A 15443-nucleotide genomic window follows, 5' to 3' on the forward strand; every position below is an offset into this window, starting at 1 on the left:
TTCCTTGGTTTCTTTTATGTTGAGCGAATATCATTCGGGATTCTGAATATTATAGGCCGGAAAAGGAACGCTGCTCTATGCCTGGACATGGACCGAGCAACATTTTATGTCATCCTTCAAAATAAAAAGCCAGTCGAGTGCACAATGACATAAACAAAGGTGAGAGATAAGTACACCCTCTAAAAAAAATCACATGATCTTGCCACCAGTATCCGGTAAGATGAAATCTCAGGATGCAACCCTGAGATGGTTTCGCATTTTCGCACCAATCCTGACCAGAGATCAACAATACTGTCTGTGCTCCCAAGAGTCAGCTCCCCTTCTATTTCTTTGTTTTGTCATAAACCTCAATAAATCTTTTCGGGACGCCATAATGATCAACAAGGTGCTTTGCGAGGTTTTCGATGACTCCGCCTTGAACCAATACCTCATGTTGCCCCTTTTTACCTGAAACAATACAAGGTAAAATTATATGTATCGCTTGCACTAGTTTGTTCACTTTCAAGAAACAGGTAAAAAACAAGGATTGGGTAGTAATACCTGGAAGCTCCGCTGTGGTCGTGCTGCAAGCAAATTTCTTCTGTAGTTCAGAAGCTATCGAGTCGGCATCCATTAAAAAGCATTCCAATCCAGAGACTCGGGTCATCTTCTTGTTTCCTTGCCTTCTTTCTGTCATGATTTGAACAGTACGTATAGCACCCTTGCGAACGACTACCTCGTTTCCTCTTGCTACTCTATGGTGAATTTGCATACGGTTTATAAATGTTGACCCCAAATCCTTCTTGTGGATCTCACTTGGATACGCAGAACCCTTTTTTACAGCTCCTTTGTACAGAGCATCACATAACGTAGCATCCAGAATTACTTTGGCCCTGTCTGTCGGCTTGACCAAATTTTCTTTTTCAACATACCTTCATTCATAGGAAAAAATGAATTAGTTGAAATTTACAATATTCACACTTTTTACAAACACATAGAGCCTGTAGTCTATGAGAATCGACTACTGCTGTGGAAACAAACCTGAAAACTACATCAGATGCCTCTGATGCACTGTAGTACTTTCCTGTGTCAGCTTCAACAGCCAAGAAAATGGGATTGACATGAGAAGTTGGCTTATAAATTTCGTCCACTTCCAGTTGCTTTGTTTCGCTGCCTTCAGGAACAACATTGTCGTGCTGTTCAACTGACTCCTGTACCCTCTTTTCCGGTTTAAAATCCATGTAATCTGGATGTTTCCGATTGATACCTGTCAACACAACTTCCTTTTTATGCTTGTCCTCTTTTGCTAAGATCTGTGCACAATTTAATGGATATTAGATAAGGTTGAGCAACATAAAAGCTGCATTAGTTCCAAATAAATAAATGAATATGGTCCTTAAGTAAGATCTTAAAAAATCACAGTATCATTAGCTTAAGTAATTGATTTCGTCAGTTTACATTGACTGGAAACATTGCGACCATGTGCTGAAGCTTAGGACATAGGACACTAAAGTGGTTCACGAATTAGACTTTCAGCATTGTGGCATTTTAAGACTAAATATTTAGTTTGCTAGTCCAGGAGGCAAGTAATGTATGTACCAATTCTTTACCATATGTGGACATTCATATACATGTTCGAGAAAAAAGTGGGCAGTAATATACTGACAATTACTATATTATAACGTCATTCTATATGATCACACGTCAAGGCATCATCACTCTTCCTAAAGTTTATAAGTTCACAAAAGGACTGTATAACAAGGCCGCTTAATAAGCACACAATCATTAAAATAACACACTACACACACCTTATCTAGAATCAACATCTTGGGACAACTGTGACATATTTGTACAAACTTCAAACTGAACATGAAAAATACTAAATCTGTTCAGACATACAAAAAACTATGTATAATGTCAGCAAACCTTTCACAAGTTCCAACTGTGCAAGATGCCCACAATTCCAGGACACATCACATAAGACGTATCAGCTCTAGTCAACTTAACTTACTGAAGGACATGACGATGAATAAATTAAACCTTTAGGGACTCTAGTCTAAGTTAGTTTGTTAGAAATCTTTAGGGACTCTAGCATGTATTCGCCTACTAAAAAGGGCTTAAATTTATAAGCTTCAGATCTATGATAACTTAACAACTAGAAAGTGTTCTTATCTACTTAATAGCCTTCTATTAATTTAACATAAATTATACATGTAAGAAAAGCTTTGTACACTATCTTACAAGGCCAGAGGAAGATTTTGACTGCAACCACTTGGAGAGCTTTTTGTGTGATGACTTTTTAATATCCAGAGTAACACCTGGAGGTCTGCAGGGGAGTATGTGATTTGACCTGCACAGAGACGTGCACAGAAGATGAATAAGATAATACATACCATACCATAAAAAAGAACAGAACATACAGGTTATAGGAGACTTGGATATCTTCATAAAGTCAAGCTGGCTAATTACAGTTTACTTGATGAAAAAAAGTCATAGCAATAACCAAACATAGCTTGCCAAAATAATATTCCAATATTCAATGTTGTAGATTGTAGAGTAGAACATGGTTGTGTTTACTATCAAATGATTTAGTATTATATGCTTTAAAAGCAGTACCAATCCATCCCCTAATAGAGGGCATGCACGCATTTCAAAATTTATCAGGTGAAAACCTCTATCCAGTGAAAACTTGAAAACTTTCAATCCTAGCCATTAGATCTTAAATAAACAGATTACACGAAAGGTGATAATCACTTAAATGCCTTTTATGAAGAAAAAAAAAACTTGACCTGTAACCACGAGGTTTTTTACTCATAAAATGTGTTCAAGTGATTAGAGTTTCCACCTTTCATCTGATTTGTTTATTTGAGATCTAATGGCTAGGATTGGAAGTATTCACCGAAAAGAGGTCTTGACCTGATATATCGCCATTACACGAATAATATATAGTTTGTGTACCACAAAAATTATATGTGCCATTGAATTCGTATTGGAAAAAGGTTTCTAACGATATAGTTTCCATGCCACGTAACCCACATACCATGGTAGTAATGATGGTTGAAGTTAAATTTTGAACTGTGTGCATGCCCACTATTGATGGTGCAGGGAGTAAAAAAGGTGTGCAATAACTCATTTCTATCATATGACGGGAATGAAAACAATTACTGCCACATGAGCGAAATACTCCAAAAGTCCAAAGGGTGGAATAACAAATTGTAAGGGGAAATGAAATTACTATACATACATACCATAATGTGCTTCCTGGCATAGGGAGGTCTTTATCTTTCACGCTCTTGTGTAATGCTTGCAAAAGGCATTTATCCAATAGAGAATCAATTTCTTCAGTAGACAGATGTTGATGTTCCTTATCCTCGTTTGGTTCCTCAGTGGTTTTTTCTTCAGGGAAATTGAGCTCGCTCACTCCAGCAGTTACATCTTCTATGGTTTCACTGTGAATGGAAGGATCTCCAGCATGACTATCTGATGCATCAACAGCTGCTTTGTCTTGCTTGCAATCTGCAGGATCTTCAGAAGAGTCAACGTGTTGAGAAGCTGAAGCAAAATTAGGATCTTCAACAACCATGTCATCATAAAACCCTTCATTTGGAACATAACGACCATCAGCAGAAGCCCTGCAATAATATTTAACAATTAATTTTTAAAGGTAAGGATAAACTTAGACGTGCATCAAACTCATTTAACTTGCCATAATAAATCCTTATAGTAATGTGCAATCCGCAAAGCCTTGCCACGCAATCCTGCCTTCAATGCTTCAGTATCGCTCATCGTTGTGGTTCCAACCTGTGTAGAGCACATAAAGTAACCAAAGTTGGACTTGCACATCAATTGGCAGAATCCACTTAATAGAAACTGCGAGCCAAACTAGTTGAAGAGAAATATGAGGAACTTACAGCAATTGGAGCAGGGTTACCGGGGACTTTAACTGACCATGGCTGGCCAGCTTGAAATGAAGGTAACCCTTCTGGGGGTACGCTGATACCAGGAAACATCAGATCGGCGCCACCAAGAATGTAGTGTGAAACTTCACCGCCCTTAAGAGTAAAAGCCGGCAACAGATGAGGAACCTTCCAGAGTGCATAAACTGTAACATTTTCACCGATTAGATTATGCTACGAAGTAGACCATACCGAATGCTCTTATCTTCAAAATCTAAAATGCACAAGAGCTGAAGTCATTAACCTAACAGCTTAAAACTACCACAAAATTAGAAAAATTACGGTCAACTCATAACTTTATCAACTAAAACACATCAATAGATGGTTTTTGGCTATTTAGTCAAAACAGAAAACCAACCCATTATAAGCAATGAACAGATATATCAACAGTTCCTCTTGCTAAGGGTATAAAGTCCTACTGTTTTAGTACCACACTCCCTCCTTTCCAAATTAGAAATCGTATTAGAACTATCCCAAATACCAAGGGCTCGTTCGAAGCAGCCGAAGCCGTAGTTAATACCAAGGGCTCGTTCAAAGCAGCCGAAGCCGTAATTAATACAAAGAAGTAGCTTCCTCTGAGAGCCCACTGCGGAAGTCCTTTCTATGCTGACAGCTCATCCCGCTAGCTCAGTCCAATGCCTGGCTGTGCATGCATGTGTGCTACCAGTGCATGTTGGCTAAAAGGGTGCATGCACAGGCTCTTTTCCTCCCGAGGACCACGGTTCAATGATAATATTAATTGCTTACGGGTTCTGATGAGTCGGTGAGCTAATACGGCATTTATTACAGGAAAAAAATAAAAAGCTAATACGACATTTAAATTGGGATGGAGGAAGTATAATCTTTGGCTTGAGAGCCACATGTCCTTATGTATTCCACAGAACTCACCTTGACCAACAAGGCAACAACATCAGTGCATCATGTGATTCCCTACATCCCTACCGTGGTATCCTTACAACTCTCGGTACAAGCCACTGGGCAAACAGATAGCACACCAGCAAGAAGTACAACAATTTAGATTCTAGTAACTTTTCATGCAAGCTAGAACAAGTAGTTTATGACGCACAAATTAATAGTAATTGAAAACCCCACAAGTTAAACAAACAAATAAAAGTTCATTCGCTAGTTCGCTACAAGCACATGAAATATCACAATAAAAAAACCAATTGATCATGATAATTAGAAACAAAAAGAACGAGAACTGCACTCATTTGTGGAAGCATGAGCTATTGAGCTTGTGTCAGATTCTCTATCCTACAGATTTGTTTTTTACACGCAATCGAAGTCAGCTCTTTTAAAAAATTACCACGAAAAAAAAGAAGAGAGACAACATAACGCAGATTAGAAAAGTTTAGATAACTAGATGAAAAGAAGTGTATTACTCTGAAAGTGAAAATATCTAACCTGTTGGAAACAGCTCATGGCCTCTTCCATCGATGTCGAATAGCATTGGGAGTTCCCCCTCTATGCCATAAACAAGAACCCGGCTTGGGTACTTAGCAACTGTTATCTCAACCTACATATACGAAGTTATATAAAATTAGATATAAATGTGAGAAAGAATACCTAAATTTTAACTAAAAAAGATATAAATCCACTCTCATGTAAAACGGCAACACTGGTATATAAGGTAGGTAAGAATGCAGTTGATACTTGACTTTCATAGATTAGTCTGCCTATAGTCCTATACTTGGCCCAAAGTAAATTGTGGGATCATGTAATATAAGGTGAAGGCCTATTACCATGTTACAGGGTTACACTGTTATTACTCTGCATAATGATTAAGAAAAAATCATCACCTTGGGAGGAAGGATGGCATCAAGATCATCATCAGATGCTTGCGGAAACCTTTGCTTGGCAGTTCTCCTCAGCTTCTTTTTGTCAGCGCCTGACAAGCGCTGTAAAGCTTTGGCATCGACATTCTTCTTGAACATGGTTTATCGGTTAACGAACAAGAATCCAAGCTGCAAATAACCAAATCAAACAGGTCATCCAAATGAAACAAATACAACTAGATTGGTACATACATACATACATGAAAAACTAAGCAACTGAGAATATTGAGGAAACAGTCAGCCTGTCGCATTAATACTTTTGAAGAGCAGGGAAAGTAACACATAGGGGACTTCTAACAGAGTTCAACTTATTTTTCACCTCAACAGCCCCTAATGCTACTTAAACAAATCATCATCCTATGAATCAATGCCCCCAATTCCCAAACTGGTCAATAGTGAAAAATACTAGCTTTTCCTTTCAATCAGCAGCAACCTCCTACACCTGACCATCTACACCATCTTCTAGGTTGGAGGGAGCACGGGACATATTTGCAAGCTTCTCGGAAACGGGCTAAGATTAAAACAAACAAGTGAAGGAAAAAAAAAGGCAAAGAATCAAGATTACGAGCAGACACCAGGGCGAGAGATGGAGGGAGAGAGGCTTCGTTAACGGCGGCGAGGCGATCGGATTGGAGGAGCGCGGGGGGCGGCGAGAGGACTGGAGGAGGGATCCGGAAGGTTCTGGGGAAGGAAACCTCTCCAAGAGCCGCGGCGGACGCTCGCGTCTAGAAGCTAGTGTAGGGTGTAGCCACGACCGTACGGACAGGATGGGTGGGCCACGCCTCATGTGCGGTGATCGGCCCATGAGCGCCCAAATAATGGGCTTGAGGGCCGCGGGCCCATGAGAAGAACGAAATATCGGGAACACGCGGAGGCTCCAGTCTCTCTCGGTCTCTCCACGCCGGCAATCGAACGCACGCGGACGAACCCGAGCCGTGGAGAGGGGCAGGCGGCGAGATGACGGCGGGGCACAAGAGCGGGGGCGGCGGCGCCGCGGCCGCGCGAGCAGCGGCGGCGGGACCGAGGACGGTGCTCATCACTGGGGTCAGCCGCGGGCTGGGCCGCGCGCTCGCCATGGAGCTCGCGCGACGGGGCCACTTCATCGTCGGCTGCAGCCGCTCCGCCGACCCCATCCGTTCCCTCGAGGCAGAGATCGCTTTCCCGTCCCGCCACTTCCTCACCGTCGCCGACGTCGTAATGCACTCTATTCCTCTTCCTCACGATCTCGTGGTAACTGGTTTTACTGTACTACTAGGGCGCGCATGAAATTGGATACCTAGTTGTTGAGTTCGTCGGAAATGGCTTTTTATCTATTCTAACACTGCTAGTAAAATTTAGCTGCCAATGTCGATCCCTGGATGCCTGCACTTAATCATATCCCACTACTTGGATGTCATGCTATTGAGAGTCTCGGTTCCTAGGTACTTCCTACACTGCTATGTAGTTCTAGGGCCAACGGATTGGGATTTAGTCGTTTTGTATCCTCATATGCAACATTAGCTGAATGTTCTACATATTAGTGAATTTTGAGGGACTGTCTTGATTGGTAACTTCATGCTTGGTTTCATGAATTGGGGGACCATATGTTAGTCTCTGCAGATTATATCACAGAGGCTATCAAACTCGTTCAGAGGGCATAATGCAACTTGTGAATTGTGATACTAAATCAGGGGCAGAGCCTGGATTTAGCTACGAGAGGGAGTGAACAAAGAGCAATTGAGATTGGAGGGGACGAAGTAGGCAAAAATACTTGTAATTTCATAATTTTCACTTAGTACTATACTAAATATACCATTATAGAGAAATTGTTAGGGGGGCCAAGCCCCTGCTGCACCCCCTGGCTCCGCCCCTGTACTAAATATTATATCAAGTTAAAATGATACAACATGGCATGAATGCCGGCAGAACTTTTATGAAATACTACATCCTTTTCAGTTTTTAAGGCACTCACATATTCCTAGATCATCAATTTGACCAAGGAAATATGTATCATATTGTACAAAATGTATACCGCTGAGCTGAATTTGAATTCGTTTGAAAGAAGTTTCTGGTGGTATACCTTTTGTGGCATATAACTCATATTTCGTTGGTCAAATTGATGATTTAGGAATATGCACGTGAATTATAAACTGAAAAGGAGTTGGTATGAATAAGAATAATGCATTTAATTATTTGTTTATTGTAAATAAAGCACGATGTAACTTGCCTATTTTTTCACTATCTCAATTATCGTGTTGGTGCTTCTGTTATAGAGGTCTGACAGTGGCATGGCTGAGCTGGCAAAGGCTGTTGTGGAAAAGAAGCAAATTCCCGATATCATAGGTTTGCTTACTTTCTGCTCAAAATTGTGCACTCTAAACCATCTTAAGTAGATGAAAAGAAAATATTTCTTTCTTGAAGTTGATTGTGAAATTACTACGTAGTTTTAGGCCATGCTAAAATATATTTGGAAGGGATCTCTCCAGAAGTCTTAACTTTTGAGAGGTTGTGGCAGTAAACGGTGCTGGTACAATAAACAAGAATAACAAGACGTGGAATGTTCCAGCAGAAGATTTTGATGCGGTGGTTGATACAAATATTAAAGGAACGGCGAATGTACTTCGCCATTTTGTACCACTTATGATACAGAAGAAACATGGGATTATAATCAATTTCTCCTCTGGTTGGGGAAGGTCAGCTGCTGCAGAGGTAGGGTAAATTCAAAGGTCATGCTAATACTGGTTTTATTCTCTAACCATGACATCTTCAATGCGCACTAATTTGCATAATATCGTTTCAGGTTGCTCCTTATTGTGCTTCAAAGTGGGCTATTGAGGGTTTAACACGCTCCTTAGCCAAAGAGCTGCCTCCTGGATTGGCTGCCATTGCTCTTAGTCCTGGTGTTGTGAATACTGACATGCTTAATTCATGCTTTGGAAGTTCAGCTGCGCTATACCAATCGACTGAACAATGGTAAATTGAGTTTGTGTTCATTGAAATCTGAACAAACTAGAGAAGGCTACACTAGAAAAAATTGGTCACGGGAAGCAGGGAAATTTACATATTTCAGAAACAGATTAGGGTCCACTGGTGCATAAAGTATTACTCCGTCCGACCCATATTACTTGTCGAAATATTACATGTATCTAGACGCTTTTTAAACATATATACATCCATAATTGGGCAAATGTGAGACAAGTAATATGGGTCGGAGGGAGTATATTGGATCATCAACCTCCCAAGCTAATTCTTCCATGCACTCCATCATTTCAGCATTCCCTCCAATCTGCTTTTATCTTTAGTACTACATCCTCCGCCGTCATACCAATATTTCAAAAATTACATGCATTCCTCACCTTCTGAATACGCTAGGTTGTCAAATATGACATACCATGGAACACCGTAGCCCGTAGGCCTTCTGGCTCTGGTAGGTGGCAAATGCTGAAGCTCACAACAGTTGAAACTGATCCCCTGAACATCCCCATTGCGGAACCGCTTCTGGTGGCAAAGGCCCTGAATCACCATCCGGGCACATGCTTGCATTTTACCCATCCCCATGGTTCTCAACCATTCCTGTAGAATGTAAATGTTGTTCTTCCACATCCACTAATAACTGAGATAAACTGATGTATCAGTGTTGCCTTGACTGGCTGGGCACTTCCATGAGATAATTATTGCTGTCTGGGGATGGCTGGCTGTGCCACGTGTATTTTGTCTCAAATTTGAATGTATCCCGGGGGCTTGTATGAACCGGGAGCCTTGATTCTTGAGCAGCCAGCTATTGTTTGCCTATTGGCTAGATTAAAGCTATCGTACATCTATGTTTGAGCTTTCTTGCAGTGTTATATCATCGACATGCTTGTTTCATATTCAAACTGGCATGCTTTCACTTGCAGCTTATGATTAAGAGTACTAATCAGATTAACCAAAGTTCTCTTTTGGTTTGCAGGGCACCCAAGGCAGCTACAATGGTTCTAAGCCTTTCACTGGAAGATAATGGTGCCTCACTCACTGTTTGATGGCGTAGCAAATCTATGTGTTGGATCAATAGATATTGGATTCCCCTGTAGTTTTAACTTGTAGCTGTTGCAATATAACGTTGTGCTAGTAAGTCGACTGATAAATGCGGTTCTGCTCTCCAGTTCGCCTCACTGTGGTCCGAAAATATGATATGTTTAGAACCGCTTCTCAGCCGGACCTGGACGGCTTGCTTTTCAAACAGCTTCTTCAAGAAGCCAAAGCCCCAGTTGAGCTAACAAAAGCCATTGCTTGTCGGTATCTCTAATCTCATGTGATTTGTTTTTCTCCCTGTTGCACGTTTTCTCGTATGTGTGTATGTATTTTGCCTACATCCGTTCAGGCTTTGTCCACGAACCACGACAAGGCCCTACGAGAATCAGCTCTGGCTCCAAGCACGAGGGCTGTGTTTGTTTCGACATCACTGCAATGACCTTACGGCCCTGCTCAAAAGCATAGTATCATTAATAATTAAGTGTACCATTGTGATCCAACACCCATGGATTAATTCACTCACTGCACAAGTATGATACTGTTCTAAAGTCCAAAGACACGGCATTTCGCAATCCTGCTATTTTTTTTCCAAGGAGACCTTCCTGTCTCTGCAATGAAACGGTGCACAAGTTATAGCATTTGACTAAACAAATCACGAGTAACCCAAAGTAGACACAAAATAAGCCAAGAAAAACAAATATATTGACGACGTCTGTGCACACTGGAGTCTAACAACTGGCTGCCAGCCAGCCTGGTTGGAAATTTCTCATGCGACCATCTCCAACCCGGTGCACCTGAAGCTGAAAACTCCCTGCTTGTTCGCGGGTAGGAAGAAAGATCGAAGCAATGCCTTTGTAGATAACCTATAAAACGTGAATAGTCGTTGGATCTGTTAAAAATAATACGGTTTCAAATAGTCTAACAAACAGCAGAAACTCACACCCTTATACGAGCTTTTGTATTTTGTCAACCCCGTTCAACTAGTTCCCAAACATATTGGAAATATTGGTGTGAGGGGGGATATTGAAAAAGTAAATAATTCTCCAATTTGAGCAAAAGGAAAATAGATTAACAAATGTTTAACGGACTCCTCGGCGTCACAAAAATTACATTTCATGCATCCCGTCCTATTCTCTTTTCACAAGATTATCTTTTGTTAACAGAAGTGACGATACAAAAACCACATAAGTGCGCCTCTGGTATGCTACACGGGCGAGTTCTTTATGAGCAGAGACAAAACCCTGTTCTAGCTTACATCATTTATGAACAAGAGAGAGTCGACGTACGGTGCTCAGTTCATTACATGTTCCCTCGGATGTACTCCACGTGCGACCTGCATTGGCATGAAACTGGAAGCAACTGTACTGCCAAAAAGGAGATCATATATGAAAGACCTCCAGTGCTTGGCTTTCCGCCCGAGAGATCCTTTGTACGGGCCCCGACGGGCATCTTGTCCACAGTGCGCGGATCTCGGGCGCCTGCGCGCTGGCTTAATGGGAGGGATCTCCTTTCCTGTGTTTGCGATCTAGCCATCACTACAGCTGCTGTTCGGGCAACTAACACACGCACCGACGACACAATCTGGTGTTGTTCCCTCCTCTTCCTGGATCGTTGCTTAATTGCTGGCCCTGCGCCGTGTCCCATTTGATTCAATGGCTTCCATTGATGTGATCTCAGTCGGGCTCTCTGCGTGCCGACTTTATTAAGGGGGGTTTCTGCGGCGCTCTTCTCCCGGCCAATCTCACGCCTAAGCCGTATCTCTTCTTTACAGGACGGAGGATCATTGCACAGCTAGTCAGCTAGCAGTTGCGTTGGCTTGTAAATTGCCTGGGGTTTTTGTCTCCGGCCGTCTCTCTCTGATCTTCTTTTGCGCCGCAATTAATTGGTTATAATATCTTTTCCACATGTTTGTACTATATTAGCTTCGCGTGAGAACTTTACTACGATGGAAATAATTACATGCAAGTACGTTGTGTGAATTTGTCTATTGCTGATTTTAGCGCTCGGTTAAAATTACATGCACAGACAAGAAATTTTGGTACGTACTAGCTTAGATAGTGTCTCCTACTAACATGTCATCACAAGCAATGTTCCTTTGCCTTTTCCCTGTTTTCTTTACGCGGAACAATTAATATTCTGCTGAAGTAGTACGTACTACGGGATATCTCAGACTCATAGGTGGCACGAGTACCTTTTATTTTCCTCCTTGCTTTGCTTGCGAAATTTGTGTTGCAGCTCGATCAGTACGTTGCTCAGTTGCTGTCCACTTTTGGGTGATATATACTTCCATAATTTTTGGCACAAATTTGGCATCCCGTTGCCACCACCCATTGATTTATTTACTTTGATAGACCATGCGGTTAAATTATTGAATTCCAGGGTTTGTACGCACTTTCGTCCTCTCGTACCAAATTAAAGACATGTTTGGTTTATAGCCTTGTATTGCCACACTTTCTCTACTAAACAGGCAAGATACATGGGAAAGCAGGTAAGATGTACTGATGCAAATCAAAACTTGCTATCAAGTAAACATTTTATTTTTGTAGTTTAGATTACCAGGTTTATAATCAGACGTGCAGCAGAAGTAGACACTATCACACTACTACAGAAATCCATATAAAGGATCTCATCTGAGATCTTTAGCAAAACCGTCACGGATGATGGCCATCCTAAGCGGTTCCCCAAAGAGAATAGTCTGGAAATGTTTTCCCAAATTGATGTTTAAAGGAATTGAAACATTGATTAAGTCGCGCTTGTATAGTTCGTTTTCTTTTCCTCTTTTTGTGTGCCCTATGTTTGTAACTCTCCTGGTTGAGCTTGTCTCGATCTTCTTTGATATACGAATGACACCCTGTTGATTAAAAGTCTCAATGGAAAGCTACAAAAAAGAAATCATAAAACACAAAAAAAATTATACTCTCTCCGTCCAACAAAATATTGTCTCAAGTTTGTCAAAATTTTGACGTATATAAACATGACTTAGTGTATAGATACATTCAAATTTAATCAAAGTTGAGACATCCTTGGTTGGACGGAGGGAGTAGAAGTCTTACCAATTTTGAGCATTACGTCAATAAAAGAAAGACAAATTAGCAGTATTCAATATTTTCAAGGCTTTTGTTTGAACTCGTGGATCGTTTGGAGCTCATACTTGTTTCAGGCTGTGGGCCTGATTATGTGCTTCTCCCACGTTTTTTCTAAAAATAAAAACGTTTGGAGCTCATACTCGTTTGTAGCTCGTACTTGTTCCAGGCTATGCGTGACCTGCGCTGAACCACTTAAGAAACAATTCAACGTGTAGTTTTAAAAAATTAGGACTAACTTGAGACATTTACGAAAGAATTAGGAATTCTGGTGTATTTTACTCTTTTTTTAATTAAAAAAATTACGAGGCGGACTTTCAGAACCCTGGGGGCTGAAAAAAGAAACTGCGGATCATGTCTTGGTTCAAATGTTTTGCCAGGGTAGATTCATGTTTTTCAATTAATGTTGCCAAAAAAATTTATAAATCTTGTTCATACATTTTGAAATGATAACAACAGAGCTGGCGGATAGGACAATATAAATTGGTACAGTACATACAACCAAAATGCATGTTGATAAATCATACAGAGATCGATTAAGCTTAGCTTGCGGATAGTAGTACAATACAAAATGTTTCCTGTCCCCACAAGAAGATTACGATCTAACACTGGCTGTCAAGTGTCTGTCTGATTTTTAATGAAAATTCGCCCGATTCGCGCAGGAAGCGAGGCTCGGAGCAGGTGAACCGTACGTACGTCCTCCTCCACCCACTCAAAACAAACAAACCAACACGCAGCTGTCAAAAAAAAAAAAAGAGAGGAGGAAGAAGCTTCTCCTGTGCACAGTTGCCGCATGCATCAGCGTATCAAATCGAGATCTCGTTTAAAAAGCGACATCAGATACCCACCCAAATCATATCATGCAAGTTTACAGAGCATATCTTCCAGCAGCAGTCTGCTGATAATCTTCCATCGTCTCGACAGTTAATTAATCCCCCGGCCCGGCCCGGTGCCATCCATGACCCGAAACCGGCCAGCAGCTACCATCTCAAAAAACAAATAAGCTATAGAACACTACCTAATTGATGAGATGATCATGGAAGGAAAGGGAAATTAAACGGTCATGATGCCATTGGAGGAGCTGAAGCAGGCGTTGGATTGGAGCAGCCACCTGTGGAGGAGCTCGGCCAGGCACAGCGCCGCGTACGCCAGCAGGAGGAACTTGAGCAGGAACTGCACGTAGTGCGACAGCAGCTCCACGCTCGAGGACGCCTTCAGCACCTGATTTGATTAAATCAAGGAGAAGAAGAAGAAGAAAACAACTAATGAGCATTATTCCACACCGAAATTCAGTTCAATTCGAGAAGAGTTAGTACTAGTTAGTCAAGGAGATCAACGTGCCATGGCTAATCCTCCTGCCAGCGGGTGTGGCCTCTGCTCCGACTCCGACTCCGAGGCCACGTCTTTGTTGGCGGGCTTGAAGGCGGAGCAGCTGTTTCGCAGGCGCTGCACGTCTTTGGTCCGGAGAGGCTTGACGATGAAATCTTCCGCACCCGCCGTCAGGCATCTGCTTTTTGCATTTGTCAAAGAAGAAGATGCCGGCTTTCGGAAAACATAATCCGGAGTAGAAAAGGTTGAGCAAATCTAGCTTTCGGAAAGGTGTTGGTTGAAGAAGGAACCATGTACTCTGTAACAGTTAATGAGTGGAGTACCACGACTAGGCAGAGAGCAAAAAAAGCAGCTTTCATGGCGGCATCTTGTTGGCATGACAAAGTAATGATATGTGGGCCGGCCAGAAGAAGAAAGAAGGGTGTTGTTACCTGTTGATCCGCTGGGGCTCGTTCTCCGACGACATGACGACGACCGGGATCGGGTTCGGCGAGTTGAGCGCCTGATCAAGCCAGGTTCCAAGCAAGATCCGTCAGTCAGTCTCTCAAGAACAGAGTATTAGTTGCATCAACTCAATTCAATTATTAAACCGCACCTTGATGGCCTTGAGAAGGTCGTAGCCGGTCATCTCCGGCATGCAGTAGTCAGTGAGCACGATGTCGATGCTCCTCCTCTGCTGCTCCTCTTGGGCTTGCGGCTTCTGCCCGAGGAGCTCCATCGCCTTCTTGCCGCTGTCCACGACCGTAACTGAAGCTCGATCCAACGAACGAACGAATGAAATCAGCTCCTTTACTTATCGTCTTTAATAAATGACAAGATTAGAGGAGTAGTAGAGCTAGGCTGACCGTGGAAGGCGCTGCCCCTGTGGTTGTTGAGGAGCAGCTGGACGATCTTCCGGTCGACGGGGGAGTCGTCCACCACCAGCACCCTCAACTTCTCCTCCGGCTCCATGCCTTCAACTCTTCCCATCCTTCCGAGACTTCTGCTAAAGGCGGCGCTGAAAAACTACGGCGCTCTCTGATAAATAAGCCTCTCTCGAAGCGGCGCGCGCCAACAGGTCGCGCGGAGGTAGAAGACGAGAGGGAGGCGTGGCGTGGGGCCCGCGCGCGTGCGGTGGGCCCGGGGTTGGGGTGGTGGGCCCGAGGAAATGCTTTCATCCGGATTTGCTTGTCGGGGGGATCCCTGATTCGGTTCTCCAACTCTCCACTCCCTCTAGCTTCATCTCTCGTACGTGCCGTAGCTTTCGCTCTCTTTTTTTTTTTCTGGGGATG

General features: G+C 42.4%; 3 protein-coding genes across 5 annotated transcripts; 1 reads left to right on the forward strand and 2 right to left on the reverse strand.

Moving 5' to 3' along the window:
• Positions 1 to 49: 49 nt before the first annotated feature.
• LOC100843082 (eukaryotic translation initiation factor 2D) lies at positions 50 to 6508 on the reverse strand. 2 transcript variants are annotated; one of them, XM_010237249.3, is made up of 10 exons: positions 6336 to 6508; positions 5735 to 5899; positions 5340 to 5451; positions 3891 to 4081; positions 3686 to 3780; positions 3228 to 3611; positions 2221 to 2329; positions 1021 to 1292; positions 541 to 911; positions 50 to 447 (listed from the first exon to the last, which is right to left on the reverse strand). In XM_010237249.3, exons 2-10 carry the CDS (start codon positions 5867 to 5869, stop codon positions 323 to 325), a joined length of 1794 nt encoding a protein of 597 aa, XP_010235551.1. In that variant the 5' UTR covers positions 5870 to 5899; positions 6336 to 6508; the 3' UTR covers positions 50 to 322. The 2 variants fall into 2 exon arrangements, with proteins under 2 accessions (XP_010235551.1, XP_003575149.1); XM_003575101.4 differs by having other exon boundaries at positions 6346 to 6507.
• A 139-nt stretch (positions 6509 to 6647) lies between these two features.
• On the forward strand, positions 6648 to 10052 carry LOC100843383 (NADPH-dependent pterin aldehyde reductase). 2 transcript variants are annotated; one of them, XM_024461606.1, is made up of 5 exons: positions 6648 to 7000; positions 8023 to 8092; positions 8265 to 8458; positions 8550 to 8722; positions 9699 to 10052. In XM_024461606.1, the coding sequence occupies exons 1-5, from the start codon at positions 6728 to 6730 to the stop codon at positions 9766 to 9768; spliced, it is 780 nt and encodes a 259-aa protein (XP_024317374.1). In that variant the 5' UTR covers positions 6648 to 6727; the 3' UTR covers positions 9769 to 10052. The 2 variants fall into 2 exon arrangements, with proteins under 2 accessions (XP_024317374.1, XP_003575150.1); XM_003575102.4 differs by having other exon boundaries at positions 6650 to 6964.
• Positions 10053 to 13662: 3610 nt separating this feature from the next.
• On the reverse strand, positions 13663 to 15224 carry LOC100843689 (two-component response regulator ORR2). The gene is made up of 5 exons (XM_003575103.4): positions 15018 to 15224; positions 14768 to 14919; positions 14604 to 14674; positions 14185 to 14350; positions 13663 to 14064 (listed from the first exon to the last, which is right to left on the reverse strand). The coding sequence occupies exons 1-5, from the start codon at positions 15139 to 15141 to the stop codon at positions 13897 to 13899; spliced, it is 681 nt and encodes a 226-aa protein (XP_003575151.1). The 5' UTR covers positions 15142 to 15224; the 3' UTR covers positions 13663 to 13896.
• Positions 15225 to 15443: the final 219 nt, after the last annotated feature.

Source organism: Brachypodium distachyon, chromosome 3 (genome assembly GCF_000005505.3).
Source record: "Brachypodium distachyon strain Bd21 chromosome 3, Brachypodium_distachyon_v3.0, whole genome shotgun sequence".
Classification (NCBI taxonomy): domain Eukaryota; kingdom Viridiplantae; phylum Streptophyta; class Magnoliopsida; order Poales; family Poaceae; genus Brachypodium; species Brachypodium distachyon.